The 21,131-nt window shown below is 36.7% G+C and overlaps 1 protein-coding gene across 5 annotated transcripts in view; it reads right to left on the bottom strand.

Moving 5' to 3' along the window:
* Positions 1–739: 739 nt before the first annotated feature.
* EVI5 (ecotropic viral integration site 5) overlaps positions 740–21,131 on the bottom strand; it is a 70,704-nt gene continuing 50,312 nt past the window's right edge. For 4 of the 5 annotated variants that reach the window (XM_074546101.1, XM_026790558.2, XM_005482083.4 and 1 more), the window contains 2 exons: positions 19,317–19,412; positions 740–2,015 (listed from right to left, as the gene is read on the bottom strand). In XM_074546101.1, coding sequence (XP_074402202.1) covers positions 1,710–2,015; positions 19,317–19,412 — 402 coding nt within the window. In that variant the 3' untranslated portion in view covers positions 740–1,709. Of the gene's footprint in view, positions 2,016–6,427; positions 6,438–19,316; positions 19,413–21,131 lie in introns of all 5 variants that reach the window. The other variant, XM_026790560.2, reaches the window with a different exon arrangement.

Below are 21,131 nucleotides of genomic sequence, written 5' to 3' on the forward strand. Positions count from 1 at the left end.
AAAGATTTAAATTAGATTGCACCTAGGCAGATAGTTATAAATATTGTTGAGATGCCCATAATATGCTGTTTCCATACAGTCCTTATCATTCTTTGAGCATTTGTTATCTCCTAATCGTGCTGTTTCTTTCTTAAAACACATTCAAAATAAAGGGAAATGCCTAATGGGACCAGCAGATACATTCAGCAGAACACTTCCACACTTTTTTTGCAATTTTAAACAACTACACTGCTTCTTGTAGGTAGCAAGCCAGTTAACATACACACTGCTTATCAGTACCAAACTTCTGAATCACTACTTTTTATTTAATAGAACAGTTGTAAACATTTCTAAAAGAAGTCTTAAAGATTGCCTCATTACATAAGATGGCAATAAAAGAACATTCTTGACTCTAGAATGTGTCTGCAAGTGCACATAAATGTTCATATGACAACAGTAGGATATGTTCGAGAAGCTCAGGCTGTTTGACCAGATCTCAGTTTTCTGGAGCCTGGAAGCAGATTTCTCAGCTCTTACTGCTCTGCTCAATCACAGCTATTTGGTGGTGGCACCAATTGTTTATTTCCTAAATAGCTCTGTAATATAAACTCTAAGAGGACTGAACCTATGTGCACTGCTCTGTGTATTTATTAAAACTAAGACATGAATAATTCTTCACCTTATTTGAACCTAGCTAGAGCCTATGCAAGTAACTATGTGGTAACTAAGTGGACGGGACTAAACAGTAATTGCTGCAACCTTGTTAAATCATGAAAAATTTATTTTCATTACATATACATGAAGGTAAAAGATTTCAGTCAATAGTGTTTTGAACAAGCATTTCTGACATGAGCCTGTTAGTGTAGCTAGGCTGAAACTTAATGCAAAGTTAGTGTTTTGCCTTTATTTAGTAATTCACTTTTAGTGTGTATATACAGAATTCATTTTCCTGTTAGAATACCAGAGACAGTAATATCGCAACATTTACATTCCTCATATAAAATGGAGTAATGTACAGTTTCAGCTTGGTGTAGATACATAAATATGTACAAAATAAACATTATTGTAATTAACATATTCAGACCATTTATTATTTAGCAACATCAAAAGCAGATGCACATAGATTTAAGTGAAAATGGTGAAAAACACCTTTATGACATTAGTGACCATTATTTGCATATATGAAGTAGTACAGATAAAGGCTTGCCTTTCAAGCCTTCTGTGGGCATCCAATAACTTTAGTAAAAAACCAAAACTAATTGAGAAGCATAAGATAATTATATATATATGTGTGTCATGATCAGATGGTTTACTAGGGTCCATCTTGATCACAAAAGGATAACAATGTAAAACATACACATTTGTTCAGAGCATAAAATATTGCACAAAAGCAATTTCTTTTGAGGAAAATAATTCCTGTGTTTGTGAACAGCAAAACTGCTTCTTACACATTAAAGAAATTATATATTTGCAGTTTCTAAACCAAAGAACATTCAGTAATACTGTCAAAACTGTCATCCATCAACTTCTTCCCAGCCTGTTTTATGGCAATGGTATGTCATTAGCAAGATTTGGCAAAGAGAGAAGGCAGATAGACAGTACTTGTATATATTTATCACAGGCCAGACCAATCCAATAGTTACTTAAACCAACTGCTGGATGGTTTCAGTTCCCTCAAACTTTCAGCCTTAAAGAAATATGGAAGTCTTCAGTGCTAGTCACAGTGATAATCACACAGTAGTAGAGTAAGATTGTGTTCTTCTCTGCTTGGAAACCATCTTGTCTGAATTCCCAGTCTGAAGGGCACTTTCCTCAGTATCACTGTCACTGCTGTCTACAAGTGTGTGATCCAAAGACATCTGACCAGTCCTCCTGGGAAGATGAAAGTTCACCCCACTCTCCTGTATGGAGTTAGTTAGAAAATCTTCATCAGAAGAATGAAATGATTCATCATCTCCGGTGAAATGGTTGACAATGTGAATCCCATCAAAAGTGGGTTGGTCTGAGAAGCTTCTCTGGCCTTTTAGACATTTGATCTGTTAGAAAAAGTGGAAGTTGACAGTTAATCACAGCTCAAGAGTCCAGCAATAAAAAACCCAAACAACAAAAACCAAATGAAAAAAAGAAGTGTATTATCAAGAAATGCCTCATTGAACTCTTACTGGATAAAATGAAAGACCAGAAAGTAGCACCTTTGATGATCACTTCAAGTATTTCAGTTCTAAGGCTTAATAATCAAGGTACCTAGAATCAGTAATGAGAGATTCTGCTTTTACTGCATCTTTAATATCCCCACAAGGATGGCTTCTGTCTTCTAGAGTGGCCTATTTGTTTCAACAGCACTTTTGGCCTTAACATTTTACTTTATAGCTCCATTCTTTCTCATATTGCCTGACTTCTTACTTGAGAAAGCACCCCCTTCAATGAACAGGCTCCCAAGTAAATATTGCCAGCTTCTCAGAGTCACAGAAAAAAATCCCCAAGAGGATGTTTAGTTCAGTCTACATTGTAACACTGAGTATCTTAATTATCTAATTCAGATCCTATGAGATTTCACATCAAATAGTATGAGAGAAACATCTCTGTACAGCATAACGAGATTGTAGTTGCAATTTTAAGAGAATGTCAAACAGGACAGAAATTGTTACCTGACCACAGACAGATAATATTTTAATTCAATGTGCTGCAGAGTGATAGACAATTTCAACCATGCATTCAAACTATTCAAAACTAAGACCCAAAGCACTAAAGTTTGGCAAGTCTCCTATTAATTTAATGAAAAATAACTGCAACTCATGGAAGACATTCTGGAGGTTGATTGTTTTAGTGGTGTTTTGGTTTGTTTGATCTAGAATTTAATTTTTGTTAGCTTTTAGTAGAAGATACCTCAGGATCAGTTTCACAGTCAGATATTAAGCTAAAAAATCCTGAGGATGCAGATAAATATTAAAAATGGATTACAGAGCCTTCCTGATGTCACTCTAAAAGCTTAAAAGATGCACCTAGTGCTAATTTGGAAGCGGCTTTTTACAGTAAGAGACCTGGAGAATAGAAGGAATAAAATGCTGAAGTATTTCTTTACCAAAATCTGTTTGATGTTTCAGAAATCTGAGGCAATATTCACTTTGATAAGTACAAAGTGCTTGTATGTCCTTGGTATTGACACCAATAGGAGATTTTTACCTGTCTGTTTGGGGAAGAAGGCATCTCTGTACTTACCATGAGCTTGTGCAGAAGATGAGAATAAAAAAGGAGTTGAAAAAAGATCACAAGAGTCACAATCATGCTAGAAGCCATGAAATTGCATGTTAGCACGTAAAAACTCCAACTTTTGATGTTATAGTAAAAAATCCCTGTTAGGAATACGGGAACATGATGTAGATCTAAACCTTTGTGGTTACTGTGCATACTAACATTAGTTTTTTGCATTTTCTTCACATACACATAGGCTGCTGTTGTTTCATGGGGACTTTGTATAAAGACAAGAAAAACAGAGCTCCACACTTGTACAGCATAACTCATGATGCAAGCAAAACCAGCTTATATCACATATAAATATATCTGGAATAGATAATTTTTACTAGCTTATATATCTAGATGCAGAAAGCCTGGTACAGAAATTCTTGTGTTATTTAGAAATATTATTCCTGAAAATATCCTGCAATATGATCAGATTAGTTACCACATGAATTTTCCAAAACAGCTATCAATTTTAGTCACTAGGAAAATAAAACACAGAAACCCAACAATTTCTCTCCACCCTTACCACAGGAAAAAAAAGAACTGCTGTACAAGAGACTACGAACTTCATATTAGAGAAAGAAATTATATACTTTTAGGTCTGTACAGTTAAGCCCTTGGTTCACCTGAAATTATAAAGCTGATACTCAATGTTAGTTGTTTGGAACACTCAGCCAAGCCAATGACCTCAACTGTTTTTGTGAAGACTTAAACATGATACCTTTAGATGAAGTTATTTAGGTAACATGACAAAAACATGGTTTCACAGTTTAGGCAGCAACTGTTCCAAATGGGAGTCTGTGGAAAATGCTGGTGGTGAAGATAATCATGAATAGACACAGCCTTTGCCAGTTCCTAAAGGGAGGCTCAGAAAACACTGTGTTATCTTTGTGCATCCTTTTGTTAGAATAACAAATCTCTGACTTTCCAGAAACACTTTTGATCTGCAGCTTTACACTTGGCTGCCTTTTTTCCTTAAGCACTCCTCGTATGTAAGGGAAACAGACTGCTGTGAAGAAACATAACATGCTGCAGAGAATACACACTACACATTTATCAATGGTCACAGAGCTCCAGAATTTCTGTCTGCTCCAGAAATGGCCACCTCAGCCAGAACACTGTGGCATGGACCTTGCTTGTATTACAAGGATCAGCAGGCTGGAGAGCAGCACTGCTGAAGAGGACAATGGGATCCTGCCACAAGGATGCTAACTCAAACCCACACCACCCCTGGGCAGCGAGGAAGGTAACAGCATGCTAGGCTGCACTGACAGGGACAAGTGTATGTCATAGCTGAAAATTGTTCAGGGCCCCTTCAACCTAACATTTGTTCAGGAGCATTTCTGAAGGAGCTTGATTATTTGGAATTTTTACTGCAACAGGAATGCTTTGTATGGCTTCTCAGAGTATTTGAAACAATTTGCAGACAGCCTGCACTCCAATGCAATTCAATACAAGTGGATAATGCAGCATAAAGCTCTACAATTGAAGTTTCCTGAAATTAAGTTTTGCACTCTCATATAATTTTACAGTCTAGCAAGTGAGGCTCTACACTTCTACAAGAAAAAGCAGTATCTTTTTTCAAGGGAGGAACTTTACTGTACTGTTGGCTCAGGGCAATGGTCCATCAGCCCAATATGGTGTCTCCAACAGTGACAGCAGGACGTTCACATTACCAAGCCTCCATTCACTTGCCAGAAGCTGTTATAGCAAATAGGAGTGAAATCCCTTTCTAGCTGCTCTGGCATACATTCATAGATCAGCTGTCCCTGACTGATCATAAATTTGCTGTCCACCTCCACATCTCCTGTGGCAGCAAATTCCAGAAATCCTTTTATTTGTTTTAAATTAATCTACTTATTTTAGTAAGTGACCCCAGATTCTAATTATGCAGGAACAAATGGTGAAAAGCAGTTCTGTGGTCATTATTCTGAAACTTTAATCATAGTACCTTCTTCAGTTTTCTCTCTAGAACAGATGCCTCCCAATCCACTGTAGCTTCTCATAAACAGGTGTTAATCAAGACAACCATCATTCAGTTCCCTTTAACTTTCCTACAGACCTTCTTTAAATTCTCTACATCCATCCAGATGCCAAATGGCAATGTAACTCCCTTTATATGGTTTTTAATATACTTCCTGTTAATGCCCAATGTTACTTTGTCTGGTTTGGCTGGTGCTGCGTGCTAAGCCAGTGTCAGAGGACTCAATATCAACTGAAAACATCTTTCCTGATTTGTAACTACCAATTCTATGTTTGCCATTGTGTAGGTATGGCTTAGATTTTGCAACAGGAGAACAACCAGCTTATCCACACCGAAACTAATTTGTCAGCTTTTTAAGACAGACTTGAGATTCTTGTTGTCAGTGTCTTATTTAACATGGGAAAAGAGTTTAAGGTAGGAACGAAAGCATTAGGCGAAGATCTTGCCATTCATCTAGCCAAGCATACTGAGACAATGGGGAATCCAGCTAAGAGCTTGGAATGCAGGATGTGTGGATCCAACCCAAACACTCCCCCCACAGCCTAGTTCTACTCTATACCTATCCCTGAAGGAACTACAGCCATGTTGAGCAAAGTGTGGACCTGCACCCCAGGGTCTCTTAGTTTCTCTTCTCTTTTATACAGTCGATATTGGTTAAAGGCTTTCAGTTTTGGGTCTGGCCTTCCTTCATGTGAAGGGAACTTGATCTCTGTCACTCCAACAAGTAATATTTAAAGGAACCTGTTTTTTACGGCTTCAGTTTACAAGAATCTCAAATCTGATCTCTAAAGAAAAAAAAGAAAAACAACAACCAATAAAAAACCAGGTCTGGTAAACCCCATGCGTTTTGCTTTTAATTCTCAAATCCAGGTCATATTGTCTAGATGACTGCAACTTCAACCCAGTTAGTTTTTACTACAACACATTCACAAGGTTTTTAGGACATTTCAAAGGGTTAATAACGTTATCTGATCAAAATATATGTCACCATTATCCCTTCAAAAGCCAGCTGAATCAATAACAAAATTTTAATAACGTGCACGTTTATATATCTTCTTGTGTCTAAAGAATTCAGCATTTGAAAGACAAACTGTTGTGTCTACTGGGCAACATATGAAAAAACTGTACATACTCTTAACAGGTAACAGTGTACTTCCACAAATACAGAAGAGCTGAAAAAAGGCTAACAATCAGATCCTTGAACCTTAAAATAAACTTTCTTACCTGATGCTGACTGCCTCATCAAGCCAGGCATGGAGGAGAAACAGTAAAGAGAAATTTAGAAGTTTTAAACAATTCAAAGGTGTTCCATATTAAATCATAGAATCAAGTTTGAAGGGTGATACTCAGTTGCAAGCAAGTTATATTTCTAAGTCCCTCTGGGTTTTTTGAGTAGGGAACATAGGTTAAGCTTTCAAGTGGGACTTTGTGAAACAGTTTGACTTAAGCTCTGGGAGACATTTTTATGTTGTAACCTGTGAGGTTTTAAGCTAGGAGTTCAGTGGTGAAAAGTGGAACTAAAATGCTACTGTCTGCTCCTTTTAAAAGGTTTCACTCAGTAATTCATTCTTTAAATTTACTCAATTTCAAAGTAGTAAAGACAGGTTTTAACAAAGCTTGCCAATAAGTATTAAATCTAGTCACAGTAAGATAACCAAGAAATACACAAGTGAGATGGAAATGTGACCACTGCCTTGGGTGAATAAAAATGGTTTTGGCAGAAGGCAGTATATCAACTTAAATGTTTATTTAAAGAATAAAGACCCTGAATTCTCAGTGCTTTTACTTGCAAGAAGAGGAATCTAAAAATCAGATTTCCCTCTTTATGTGTTCTAACCTTAGTAACATTTGAAAGTCTTCATAAGATTTCCTACTTAAAACCCAAGCATGATTCAAAAGAAAACTAGAATGCTGCTGAAAATATGATCTAACCACATTTAACTGAAGAAACAAGTCATAAGGATTTACAAATACCTTTCCTCTAATTCAGAAAAATACTGTCAACTTGGCACCATGAAAAATAGAGGTTTAGAAAATTACAAGTCAATTAAAAATCAGTTATGATCTATTAAATTATAATCACATTTAACATGAATAAAAGCAAATTAATTGGAATTCTTAAAAATTCCTGAGACTGTCCACAGCATCTAATGGGATCCCTTATCCTACTTAACAGCTGACTGCTATTTAGTGATGACTCTCCTGCTGTAACAAGATGATTCCAGTTTAAGGCACAGAGTAGTACACTATCACCTCATTTAAAAAACTCCCACTACCTTCTTTTGGAAAAATGCTTATCACAGCAAATCAAGTAAGTGAAGCATCTCCAACAGAATTAGTAGGAAATACACTGCCATTAATGACAAATATCAGTCCAGACAAATATTCCATCCAGCAGGTGTTACAATGCAGCAGCCATTCTTCCCCTGTACTCAGCACTGGTTAGGCTGCACTTCAAGTGCTGTTTTCAGACCTGGGCCCCTCAGTTTAGCAGGGATGTTGAGATGCTCAGACACATCCAGAGGAGGACAACAAGCCTGGTGAAAGCTCTAGAACACAAGCCCTGTGAGGAGCAGCTACGGGCACTGGGGTTGTTCAGCCTGGACAGGAGGCTTAGCACTCTCTACAACTCTCTGAAAGGAGCTTAGAGCAAGACAGGGTCTTCTCCAGGCAACCAGCAACAGGACAAGAGGACAAAGTCTTAAGCTGTGCCAGGGGAAGTTCAGGCTGGACATTAGGAAAAACATTTCACTCAGAAGGAGTGTGTGGGGATTGGAATAGGCTGCCCAGGGAGGTGGCAGAGGCACTGTCCCTGGAGGGGTGTAAGACTGGATGCAGCAGTCAGTACCACGGTCTAGTGGTGGTGTTATAGGTGTGGTAAGGTGGTGTTAGGTCATAGATTGGACTCAATGATCTCAAAGGTCTTTTTCAACCTAGTTAATTCTGTGATTTTTGGAGTTTATGAACTGATTCAATCTAATATAGCTGGAGCATCATTTATCTACTTCTCATTTCTTCAAACACTTGCAGCAAAAAAAATTGAAAGTGGCAAGAGTAGCTCATTGGAAATCAGAGCAAGCAGTGAACTCCAGGCTGGATAATCCTACGGTGGGCCCAAGCCAGAACAGTGGTGAATGGCAATATTAAATACCTGAATAAACCTAGGCTCCTTTTTCTGGCTGTGCCAGCATAGCTGCTATTCCTAACTAAAAGTTAAAAAAACCCTCTGGGCTGACTTTTTTTTTCCTTTTTCCACCTATAGTAGGCTTAAAAGCAACAGTCATGAGGTACTACAGGATAGATTGAATCTGCCCCACTCATCATTAGCTCCTTGGAAACCAAGATTGTGTATGTGATTAATTACTGAAGTCTCCTGTTTAAGGAAACTATTACCTTTGGGTTTGAAACTCATACTTTTAAAAGGATGACCAACATATTGCTGTACAATCTGAAATATTTATGTCAAATGAACTTTGATGACCATACCACTAAAAAGAGATAAGTGTGCTGTAAGTGAAAAGCAAAAGAGCAGCAGAGAATTTCCAAGACTGAGTAATTTCAGGCTTTAGGGGTTTTTTATCAGCATTTAAATATTTGGCTTCTGTTTTAAATTGCCAGCTTTCATAAGTCATAATCAGTCTAAGAGTAATACAAAATGTATTTTAAAACCCCTATAACTGTCAGGAAGCTTAAATAAATCTACAGAATAAAATCTACTGGAGCTCACCTCCAGTTAGTCGTCCACATGTTTATTTCATACTGCTCTGAATGTACTCTTAAATTTCTTGACTCAAGTTTTTTTATAAAAAGTGGGTTTTTTCAACATTATCATTTTGAGAGTACTTGAGCTAAAATGAAATATGATGTTAAATTAAATGTATGTTGTAGATCAGTTCTACCATAGAGAAGTCTGCTGCACTGCAAACGTGACAAAGATTAAAACCAGCAGCAAGTGTTCAGACCAGAAGGTTTCCAGTGAATCAGAACAGGAAACCAATAAAGCGATCAATGGGAGGTCATGACTTTTTGATCACTGCACTCTATGGTTAAGTATCTGGTTTTGATCTGGTGCAGTCTAATCAAGCTTAACTTTGAAGTTAGGTATCAAATATACAATTGAAATAGCAACAGCACTGAGGAATACCCAACTTTAATGCTGTTTGAAAAGAAGTTAGTATTTAGTAAGTGTGTCAGGTTTTATTTCTTGAGGGAAGTTTTCTAAGAGCTGACAGGTTTGTTGTAGTGAGACTGTGTGCAATTCCAAAGGAAGGTCCAGGACAACAGGCCTAGGAATTTTCCTTCTACCTCCTAGCCAGTTATTTATAGAAAGTTCCCAGAAACTCTTTCTACAAGAAGCTGTAATGGAAGTGTTTGTTTGGTGGGAGGATACAGCAACAAAAATATTTTAGAACAGCAGTGCAATCACACCTCATGTACTGCAATTACTACATTCAAGAAAATACCTAAATCTCAATAGTCCTTCTCCCTACCTTATGCATCTATAAATACAAATGTCACTGAAACCTCAAGTATTAACTAGAATGTACTGGCTGATAGAGACTGAAAATGCACCCATGACAGGCAACAGTTACAGGAAACGAGCATTTCACACTTTTACTCTGTCATTTAAAAGCAGGACTTAAACTCAGCATTTTTAAATGGACTAAGTAACATTTCTGCCCCTGCTTGCAGAAGCTACTTTCATCTGTGCTGACTGGCACTCAAATTGATGAAAGAATTTTAGGAGGTGTTTCCACTGTTTGCCTGCTTATATTCAGATAAGCATACAGAGACCTATAACAAACTAACATATAGTAATCTTCTCCAGAGCTTGTTTTCTCCCAGAGCTGGCACCTGTGTATGGGTGCTAATCCACAGTTTTTGCAAGGAACAACTACTCAGATAAACCAGTAGACCCTCAATTCCTCCATTTTTTAATCCCTAAAATTTTATTTATAGGCAGAAAAACATGACAGACCCTGACATAGCTCTATCAGTAAAGCAGACAGGTCACACAGCTTCAACAATCAAGAACATTATAATGCCATGATAGAGAAACAATTTTACCTCTAATCAGTTTACTTGCTTTGGCAATCCATACAAAGTTTAAAGGACACAGTGTAATTAATTATAGCTAGCTGTATTTCTCTCTAATGCTGCAATCAAGAACTATTACACTGCTCAGCAAGACAGATCTGGAGCTGTGATGTGTAGGATACAGTCAGCACAAAAAAGGGGGAAAATGTTTATAAAAACAGCAATCACCAATCTTAATTTATTTTAGCACTGAATTCAATCTGTCACTAGTGGCAGTGCAATAGTTAAGATTCATACCAAAAACCATTTCCTCATCCAAGTAAACAAAGTCATACCTGTTCCATTTAAGGAAAACTACACCACTGTCCAGGTTATATTGATCACATTTAGAGGTTTTCTTCCCTCTCACAAGGGATGGAAAATATTTTGTTGATGGTGTTACCAGGGGGGAAGGGAGAGGAATCAACTCTATCTGACAAAGATGACGATTCATGGAATGAAGTACCATCATTATGGAATCAATACTGTCATTTAGGGCAAGTGTAACATGCCTGTGTTAATTACATTGTGACCACTCAAAGTTAATTGAATTTAAAAAATGATGGTTATAAAATACACAGGGATTCAATTGTGTATTCCATCTGCCTGTTGATTGCTTGTTTAGTGAGCTAGTTTCTAAAGGTAGTTGCTTTATTAAGGGCAATTAAATTGGAGAAAGCTACTGAATAATTAAATCTCCCAATCAGTTCAGTCTTTCAGTAATAATCTGGGTATTTTCAAGCCAGTATAACATCTCTAACCCTTATAAGGACAAGCTGAGTTAAAGGAATAAAGCAATTCACTTTTCTAAAGTATAGAGTATATATTTAACTATCCTGTGTAGACAAAGCTGCTACATTAGATTGGGTGTTTGCAAACCACATGACCTCACAAACGCTATCTTATCACATCACAGGTTCCTCAGACTGACCACAACCACTTAAATCAGACTCTGCCAGCACAGACATTCTGTAACTTTGACACATACTAGTAAAGCAACTACATTTTTCAGCTGTCCCTGCAAGAGCTTTATTTGTGGGGAGGGAAAAATCTGATCATCTCTTGTCCAACTGTTCTTGCAAGATATGGTAAAAGAAAAGCACATGATTTATTGTGCTATAAACTCCACCACAAGCTGAAATGCTTACTTTGTAAATCTGAGGGCTAACATATTTCCTTTCCGAGACAACATTTCCTATCAAGTAAGAAAACATTTATAAAGAGTCACATATTTTGAAAGCACTTGTCTAGTAAAAAAATCTATTAGAAGATGTTAATGTGACTCTAGTCTGGATTGAGAAACAAGTGCTTTACAAGAGTTAATACAGGACTTTCAACCAACATTACTGAGAACTGTGAAGGGAAAACAATTGACTGAAGTAAAAATTGACTGGAATGAATCCCACAAATCTTAGCTGGTTTTATCAAAGTGAGCAAGTACAATGACAGTTTCCAAGAGACAAATGTAGTTGTGTTTGCACTACATAAAAAATGAATAGTACACTTCTTCCAGAAGAAACGGAGAGGGGAGAAATAACTTGGCAAGAGACTGAGTAAAAGAACACTATATCTAATTGCATATATTACAGAAAGAGGATGAGACCTTTTGGGCCTTGCTGGTTTTGCCTTAGTTCTGATAAAAGAAATGTTAGCTATTTCTCTTCCTCAGGTACTCAAATGGTGATAAATTTGATCTTCTCTCATTCTCATTTGCGCACACGATCTGATCCGCTGCTATCCGTCACTCTCTAAGTACGTCCTCAGAGAACTTGAAACAATTTCTGGTAGGTTGAACTTCAACTACCAGAATTCACTTTCCCCAGTCACTCCTCATCTCCATTATGCAAAGCTGTGTTACTTACTCCAAGTTATTTGCTCTGCTTCTGAATGTAGTCTAGTGATGCATCACATAAGAAAACATTTGATTTGGTAAGCATTAAATTTGACTCAATGGAAGCCTAATAATAAAATTAACAGAGGAAAGGAATATTGCTTCTACTGGCATCCCATCATCAAGCCCAGATGCAATGATTACGAGAGACAGGAGCTAGGAATGTGCTAGAAGTGGCCAGCCCATCTTGTGCTACTCCAAAGGGCCACAAGCAGTATCATCATTTTGTTCTCAGCTATGGCCAATGCAGAAATAATCATTTTACTGCTTGTACAGACTTACCCTCACCTCTTCAGGGGACAACCTGGATTCATCAGTGCTGGGGCCCAGAACCAGTAACTGATTTAAGATTATTAGCTAACAATAAAAAATACAAGGAGGAAACACTTTAAAACACAATTTACCTACCATATAAATTTATGGTATTTAAGACTAAAGCAACTATTGATGTGGTTTAATATTTCATTCAGTGTACTACAGTGCATTGAATTTTATTTAGGTATTCAAGTTCAGTTTCCCATCTCCATTTTAGTTCAGTGAAAGCCTAGAAACCTAATGCAACTTGCAAGATATATCCTTATTTCAGCCATATAACCAATTACTTTGTTGGTCACAATTTATACATTATTTATCCTCAAAGTCATTACTTAAAGTGTCTTGAATTTTATTTAAACAAGCAAAATCTTTTAAAAGCATAGTATTTAATCTCCAACTTTTATATCTCTTTTCATTAAGCCAATCTTAAAATGCTAGCTCACCAGGAGCACGATCAGACCAAGAGATAACACCTATATCAGAATCTTACTGACTGCATTAGGCTCTAAAGACATAATATCAGATCCATTCCTAGATAAACTATACCTATGTGGAAATGGAAGATTAGTAAACTAATGCTCACTACTTCTTCAAATAGCCATCAAGTTTTCAGATTCTGAAATGGGAATTTCACTTAAAGGGACTATTATAAAATCTTCTAAATGCCTGAAAATTATTCTGGCAGAATAGTAACGCTCCAGTTATTTGTCATGTTGTTCTTTTCCATCAGCCGTGCTGAGACACTGTTAACTTGTCCATGCTGGACAAGTTGCATTTTCTAAATGTTGGACCAGTGTATCACACTAACACCAAAATTTTGGTTTTCATTCAAATATTGAACACCTGCATAAGATCTGCACATCATCCTTGCTTCTTCTCAAAATATTGCAACTAATTATTTGTCAGGAGGATATCTCACTAGAAAGGACCAGCTAGAAGCTGTATTCTCCCTCTGACATTGGTCAATAGCAGATGCAAGCACAAAAAAAGACAAAACATGTAGTGCTACTTTCACAATATTCTTCCTAAACTCCAGCAATCATCTCTAGATTAATGGTGGGTGGAATAGTCCATGCAGATGCACAGATGTCATAGTAAAACTGAAAAATGGGCTATCTTCAACATCCATATTCCTACTTTCTGAGGAAAAAAATGTCTTAAGTAAAGGAAGCACTGTATGTTCTGTGTATTGCTGTTGCCTTCATAAAGCTGTCCTGTAACAGACAGTCAATACACATCCACAATCCCAAACAGTAGAGGCTGCTTGCTTTTGTACAAGCAACATGTTAGGCAGAATTCAGCTTTTAATATGACGGCTGTCATAAGATTAAACCAAATCCACTTTTGAAATACTATAGAACATAAAGACAAAAACCTGAGATTTTACAGCAAAACAAACATATTATAGGATTCCAAGAGGGACAAAAATCACCTAATAGTGCGACAAAGGCAAACTCTGTCAAATTTCAAGTGAAACAAATTAAACTTAAGCACTTCAGTCCTAAATCACAAAGTCTGAAAGACTGGAAACCACTTGCTTTTGTCTCCAAAGGTGTCTTGTGGTCTGCCAGTGTAGTTTGTGGGTAAGCACATCAATTCTAATCTTTTGTACCACCCCTGTAATCTAGGTAACACATACAAGCCTTGCAACATCCAACAGGAAGCAGAAGCAGCTGCTGGGTAATATATATAAAGTGACTGCACATACAGAGAGGTAGTGCATGAAATGCAGAACCTCAGCAGTTTATAAATCATTTAATTCCATTCAGTTTGAATTAAAAGGAAAAGGTGGGAAACTACAAACAACCTCCTCCTTGTTTCTCCAGAATATGATTTGTGTTTAAAAGAGTAACAGCTTTTTCAATAATCATAGTTTTTCTTAAGCATTCAAATTTACTTAATGGAAACTTGTAACAGGCCAAACTTCCAATGTATTTATTTCCACATAGTTTAACAGCTTTACTTCAGTACTACCTACTTAGTGATCTGTTCTCTTGAACAGTAAAAATGTTTCACAGAAGTTGCTTTCACACAACATTTCTGTATCTAATCAAAGGCAACTTCTGTGAAATGTTAGCATTCCTGGGGCAGCCTGAAAGTATCTAAGTACAGGACAACCTTAAAGGGTCTGTGTGCTCAAGCCATTTACGTTACATCAGTTAAAGCACAAGAACTGGGAGGTCAAGTGACAGAACAGACTGATCACTACACCTTATTTCTCCTGTAGCAAACATAGGGCAGCCAAGCTTCTGTACTTACTGACAAGAGTAACAAAAGCTGCTTCACAGAAGCTGCAGCCTGCAGGAGCTGCACATTGACAAAGTTAAAATCCCACTAAGCTAGAAGCCAAGAATGCTGCAGAGACAGCTTTAAGAATGGGAGGGAAAAGAAACAAGAAAGAAAATGCTAGGTGGAAAGCCTTCAGTTAATGAAAAGAACAAATGGCAACTGAACACGAGATTCTGAGAAGGCAGAGTGTCTAAGGCAAGGACATATTGAAAGCTCTCAAAGACATTTACATCATGATGTCACGTTTGTGATGATCCTTGAACATTTCAGGTTTTCACAATAGCTTCAACCTTCAACAATTAAGTCATAAGTCACAACCACCTAACAACTTTGTGCCAAATAAATCACAAACTTAGCCAATAAGGAGGAAAGGAAGTACAGCACTTGACATACATGACTGATCACAGGATTAGCTACTGGCTAACTAGAAATACTTCAATCTGAGTGTCCTTTCAGTATGCATCAGCTGTTCTTTGAATACTGATAGGTTGTGTAAAAGATTACAGGATAGCTGTCGCTGTCAGTAGCTTTCTAGGGAATGAATATAAAACCAGATACGTTTACGAATTCAAAATGCAAGTAAATAATAATTTATCTACATGTACTTGATTTCTGAATGGAGTTATGGTTTCTCTGAGGAATTTAAGAATTAATGCACTATTTTACATAACATTACAAATTATACTTAATATTTATATTCTAACCCATAATTGGTTGTTCAAATCAGTGCAAAGAAAGAGGTGCACGTAAACAGATTTAAGACAATATGCATAGAAGCATAGAATTGTAAAGGTTGGAAAAAGCCTCTGCAGAGTCCAACCATTAACCTAACACTGCAGTGTTCATCAGTAAAGCAGAAGTTTACAGAGCAGAAGTTGACAACTTCTAGTTATAATGTTCTCAAAGCTCCAAATTTTGTCTGTTCTCCTGAAGTGTTCATACTTACTCTGAAGTAGTTAATATTCAACTCAGATTACCATGCTACAGAAATCCTCTGTTTGGTAAAAAAGGAATCAGGCAGGCAGCTTGTTAGAACAAGCCAAAAATCCAGTAATTCCATTTATAGTAATTTTACAGTGTTTGAATGGTAAGAAAAAAGGCATCTTTTTCTATTTAATTACTTTGTACATTGAATACCAGTGTGGCTCATCGGTTAAGGTTTGGGTGCCATAATACCAATTTCCAGTATGTGTAGTTTTATTCAGAAACAGGAACACAACTTGAATTTACTGCAAATAAGTATTTTTATAATGTTATTTGAAGACGACTGCAGCATTACTATTCCTAGGTGAGTAGTAAAAGCAGCTGAAATTTATCCTTTTGGCTGCAAGCTGCATTATTCTTCACAAGCATGCAAAATTTTGAGCTCAGGAAAGGTGACCAAAATTATTTTGATTTTTCAGAAGTTTTGTTCATACTTACAAAAACTTCCAACCAACTTTGTAATCTGAATCCATTGATTAATCATTTGATACAACATGCAGCGTTCCAACACATAGCTGATTTAGGTTATCATACCGGAATGAGTGAGAGAAATATCTGAATACTAAGGGCCAAACTTTTCTCACCCTGAAAGCTGAGAGATAGTACAGCAGCAGCTTGTTGCACCTGTACCATAGAAAACTCCCATTCTCAACCCACCTTTTAGTGAAGAATTCACCTTTAGACACTGCTCAGTAATAGTGACTCTCTGCTGTCCTTATTGGTGTTCCTCACTGATATTCCAGATTTCCCTGTGCCTGGCCACTAGCCTGGCTTGCAAACACTGATGGAACAGGAGAACTTTCACAAGAATTCTGCAATCAGGATGGACCATGTTGTTGCCAAAACTTGGTATCATTGCCATCTGATGGATGATATCACAGAATGGAATTAAAGTATTGGAAATAAAGTATTTAGCTCCTCCAGGCTCCACTGACACAGAAACATTTACATTCATACTGCTGGCCAAAAGCACAAAATAGTGTTTATCCAAAGGCCAGAATATGGACTTAGTCAGCAGTTATTTGTATTCAATAAAGAATTTGGTCATTATTTTGTTCCATCTTTCAGATGGAGAACCTGCAACTTTTTTGGTGTAAAAATCTGTAAAAATGCAGTGCTGGAGAGGGAAAAAAGTTATATTTGCAGAATCAACATTGATGGCCATGCCAACACATTTCACCTTGTTTCACACATACCTGTCCCACCCCTACCTTAAATTATAAGTTTTGCTTTAATTACCATTTGCATTTATGTGCAGTTTAAAGTTCCACAATTACAATTTATTAGAAGGTAACCATAGAGTCCCCAAAAGCTCTGTTCCTTTTCCAGTGCCTTTTACAAGGTAACCAGTTGGAGATTGTGGTCAGCATGTCACACACACCATCACCCTATCTTCAGGAAGATGCATTTGCAAATGTGTAACGTTTCTTTTAGCTTTTGCAGAAGTAGAATCAGAAAGCAGCTAGCCAAAAAACAAAGAGCATGGCCATTAATGGATGTATGCATGAGGACACTTCAGTGCAGATTTAAGGAAGTTGTTTATTTAGCTAGCATTGAATGAATTATACTTCTAAAATTTAGCAGTTGAGAGCAAACATTTTTGCCTCTTCCTGTTGCCATTTTCTTCAGATTTTGCTTTTTGAGGAAACATTGCTTTCCCTCTTAAGATTTGATTTAAAAACTAGACAAATAAATAGGTAACCATAAAGGGGAAAGGGAAAAATAAGTCATTAGTAAACAAAGACTTCCAGGCGTGAATACAGTCTGTGTAAAAAGCATGCAGAATGCTGCCAAGGTAGCACACGTCTGTTACATACAGAGTTTCATGAAATCATAGAATGACTAGTCAGAAAATATCTGTAAAATCATCAAGTCAAACCATTTCTTCTTACTGTTCCTATATATCCTGGAAGGATTTCCTTCCTATAGCATTTCTCTAGCTTGGAAATTAAAAATTTAGTCACCACAAAGCACATATCTGGGAAGAGGAGTGCTCTTCTACATGAAATTACTCAAACTCTGCTATTGTTGAAATTCATGTTCTTCACAGCACTTCCTTTCTGCCAAATTGAAATGCTGATAAAGATTTGACTAGAATGAACTGAACCAGGAAATCACTGGTATTACTCAGAATTATCATTATTCTGTCAGCTTATGAACATCTTCTCTCATCTTCTTTCCAGCCTGTTCACATTAATGTATACACATTTACAGATGTACAATATTGCCTGCCTTCATGACAATTCAGTTGCTCAGCCAGGCACGAAACAGATGATTGTATAGAGAAAATTATGCAACAGCTTTCCAAGAATAATTCTACTTTTCCCCCAAAGCAGTGTTTCTTACCTTTTAAACCTACAGTGAGCAGAGGAAAGTCAGTACAGTGCCTTATTTCGGTCATAATGCAAAAGTACACTAAATATCTAGCTTTCTAGGAATTCTTCAAGCAAGCAACAAAGAAAACTAATTAGAGTGCTTTAATAGAGAAAGCCTGGTTATTGATTTTTAAATCTGTTTTTAAGTGAGCTTAATGATTAGTAAAGGTGCTGGACTGATGACCCTAGAGACTATCCCACATCTATAGCACAGTGATCTATAGCAGAGACAACATTCCAAGATCCTCAAGAGTGTTATAAGTCTCAAGGGATTGATCCTAAAAGCTTGGATCTACTCAGATTGTTATGAAAACACTATCTACACTTAAAGAAAGGATGTGTTTATTTAATAAAAGCAAAAAGGCAACAAACAATTAGGTCGAATTGCTTTTCAATCCTGTGGTTTCAAGCAACATTCTCAGAGCTGTGTATGAAAAGGCTAGAAAGAGACTCTATGCAAAGATGAGCAGGCATTTTGCACACGATGGAGTATTGGGTAAAGACATTTCTTCACCATGCAGCATGAACTGAAATGAGCCAGTGAGCACAGGAGTTACATAAGCCATTTCGGTTTCAAGATCTTCTGATCTTTTTAACTAACAGAAAGTTACTACAACTATTAGAGCAAGGAAGTTTGAAGACAGACATTTCATAGATTGAAGGTTTTGGCAGTTTAAAAGTTAAAAATCTGTTAACTGATGTTAAGCAAGCATCCTTCTTTTTTTTTTAAGCAATCTCAGTATACTACCACATAAAATTCATCCTTGCAACAGCAAGAACCAGAAAATTTACACATGAATTCTTCTACTTGCACAAGTGAGGTTTAGCTTCTAATTATAGTGGCCTTAACAGCTGTAGCAAATAGAGACATCAAGGGGCTTATTTTCATATATGCAGTTCCAAATGGAGTAAATGCAACATGAATATATCAATTCATGAAATTAAGGAAAAAGTCAAGATGGAACATTGCCAATCTCATTTAATGTGAAATCACAAAACTAATCACTGTTTTGTTCTCTTACATTACAAGATAAAGGCAAGATTCTTGTATAAGAGTTTTATTGCATTAATTTAAAATAATGTACTTCAACAAAAACAGGTACTGAAGATGTAATAACTATTAAATAAGCAAAACTGTATATAAAACTGTATACTACAGAGACTGTAGTATAATATCACTCACCTCATGATGCAGCTCAGCTATCTGATCTTTCAGCTCTCTGATGTACTGGTTAGAATCAGATTTATTAAGCTGCCCTTGAATTTTTCCTTCTTCTTTCTGTTTTGGTTAAAAAAAGGAATCATATTCAAATTATTCAAAGATCTACTATATTAAAAATCTTAATTTAACTTTCTGCCTATTTTTGTCACGAACAGAAGCTATTCCCAGACACCACTCAGCACTTTCATTTGGCTGAAGCTCCAGCAGCTATCTGACAGTGGCTCAGACCAAGCTGACTCTCTCAACAGTACAATGCAGGATTCTATGGAGGAGCAGGAAGAATTAACTTCACATGTGGAATCCACATCCTGTGCACAAGAGATTGCATTTTAGTAAACCACTCCTATAGAACACTGTCAATACATGGAACATAGCATATTTTATTTTCACTAAAGTTTACCCTTTAGCAACAACACATTTTCTTTTGTCTCCAATTAAACAAAACAATTCTTTCCTTGCTTCGTAGGACATGCACTAGGAAACACTGTAGAAGACAAGTTTCTTTTGTCCTGTAAGAAGAGCTGTAAAATCCAAAATATTGTGGTATTTGTCACATAGGAGTTCTAGACAGTATAAATAATGTCCCCTAATAGCAATGCTTCAAGAGGCATACAGAAAAGCTGGCAAGTAAAAAACAAAACAAACAGAAACAATAGATTAAGATTAATATGATGTTTCCCTCATTTGTCAATCAAATGCAGCTCCTACATTTCAGGATGCTTGAAAAGGCCTGCACTGAATGCCTGCAGCACTGGTTTCCATCTTGTCCCTAAAGGGAATCCTAATGTGACTGAACCAAACCTGGCAGATCTGAGATAAATAATCACCATGATGAGGAATACACTCCATGTCTTCTACATGCTACTAATAAAATGCAGAACAACTCTGTTCTTGCCTTTTTCTTGCTAAATAATTTCTGAAGCAGCCACCAGTTCTAGAGAATGCAAGCATCTTGGTTTTATAAAACCCTTTATAAAACCTTGACTGTAAATCACATATGAGCAATATATTACAGAAATACAAATATAATGGGAATATCTTGTTTTTCTACCTATAGCTCATTTTGCTGAAGTTTTAATTACACTTGAAGAAAGCAAACAGTTTACTTCAACAGCCAAATTGAAAGTCATTAGCAAAGAGAGGTTAAATACCTTTTAGAATGAAAAGTGTTAACTGTTCATCAAAGGATAAGACAAAAAGCTTTAATGGAGAGGTTCCTTTAAAACATCCTTCTGAAATATAAACCCCAGGACAGAACTATGAGAAGAGATAACATGCTACCTTCCAAACCCTTTTGCTGGGTGAAGAGAACAATCTAGAACACTGTCAGTATTGGCAATATCAAAGCCATATCACTTTTTTTCAGGTTTTGTTTTTCTTGCAGTGAGGTATGCATTACAAAATTACTCAAAAAATAATTTTATCATAATCACTATTAACTCCCAAAATCTGTAACAAGAACAAGATGTTTCAATGCCTATTTCCATACTGAACCTAATTTCCAATGTAACCTATGGCCAAATTCACACATGTACAGAAAAGTAGCATTAATATTAACAATAGTTCCTGTCCTAAATTGATTTAAAAAACCCAAAAGCGGTCTAACCCCATCATCTCTCTCTACGAGAATGACTACTGGTCTAAGAAACAAAAGCAACATAACCTGCAGACTAAAAATACATCAGCATATGAAAAAATCTTCCTTGCTGTCAGACACTAAGATTCCACACAACGAGCACGAAGCACGACCTGATCTCTTGAGGTAGCAGGAATATA

Source organism: Zonotrichia albicollis, chromosome 8, assembly GCF_047830755.1.
Source record: "Zonotrichia albicollis isolate bZonAlb1 chromosome 8, bZonAlb1.hap1, whole genome shotgun sequence".
Classification (NCBI taxonomy): Eukaryota; Metazoa; Chordata; class Aves; order Passeriformes; family Passerellidae; genus Zonotrichia; species Zonotrichia albicollis.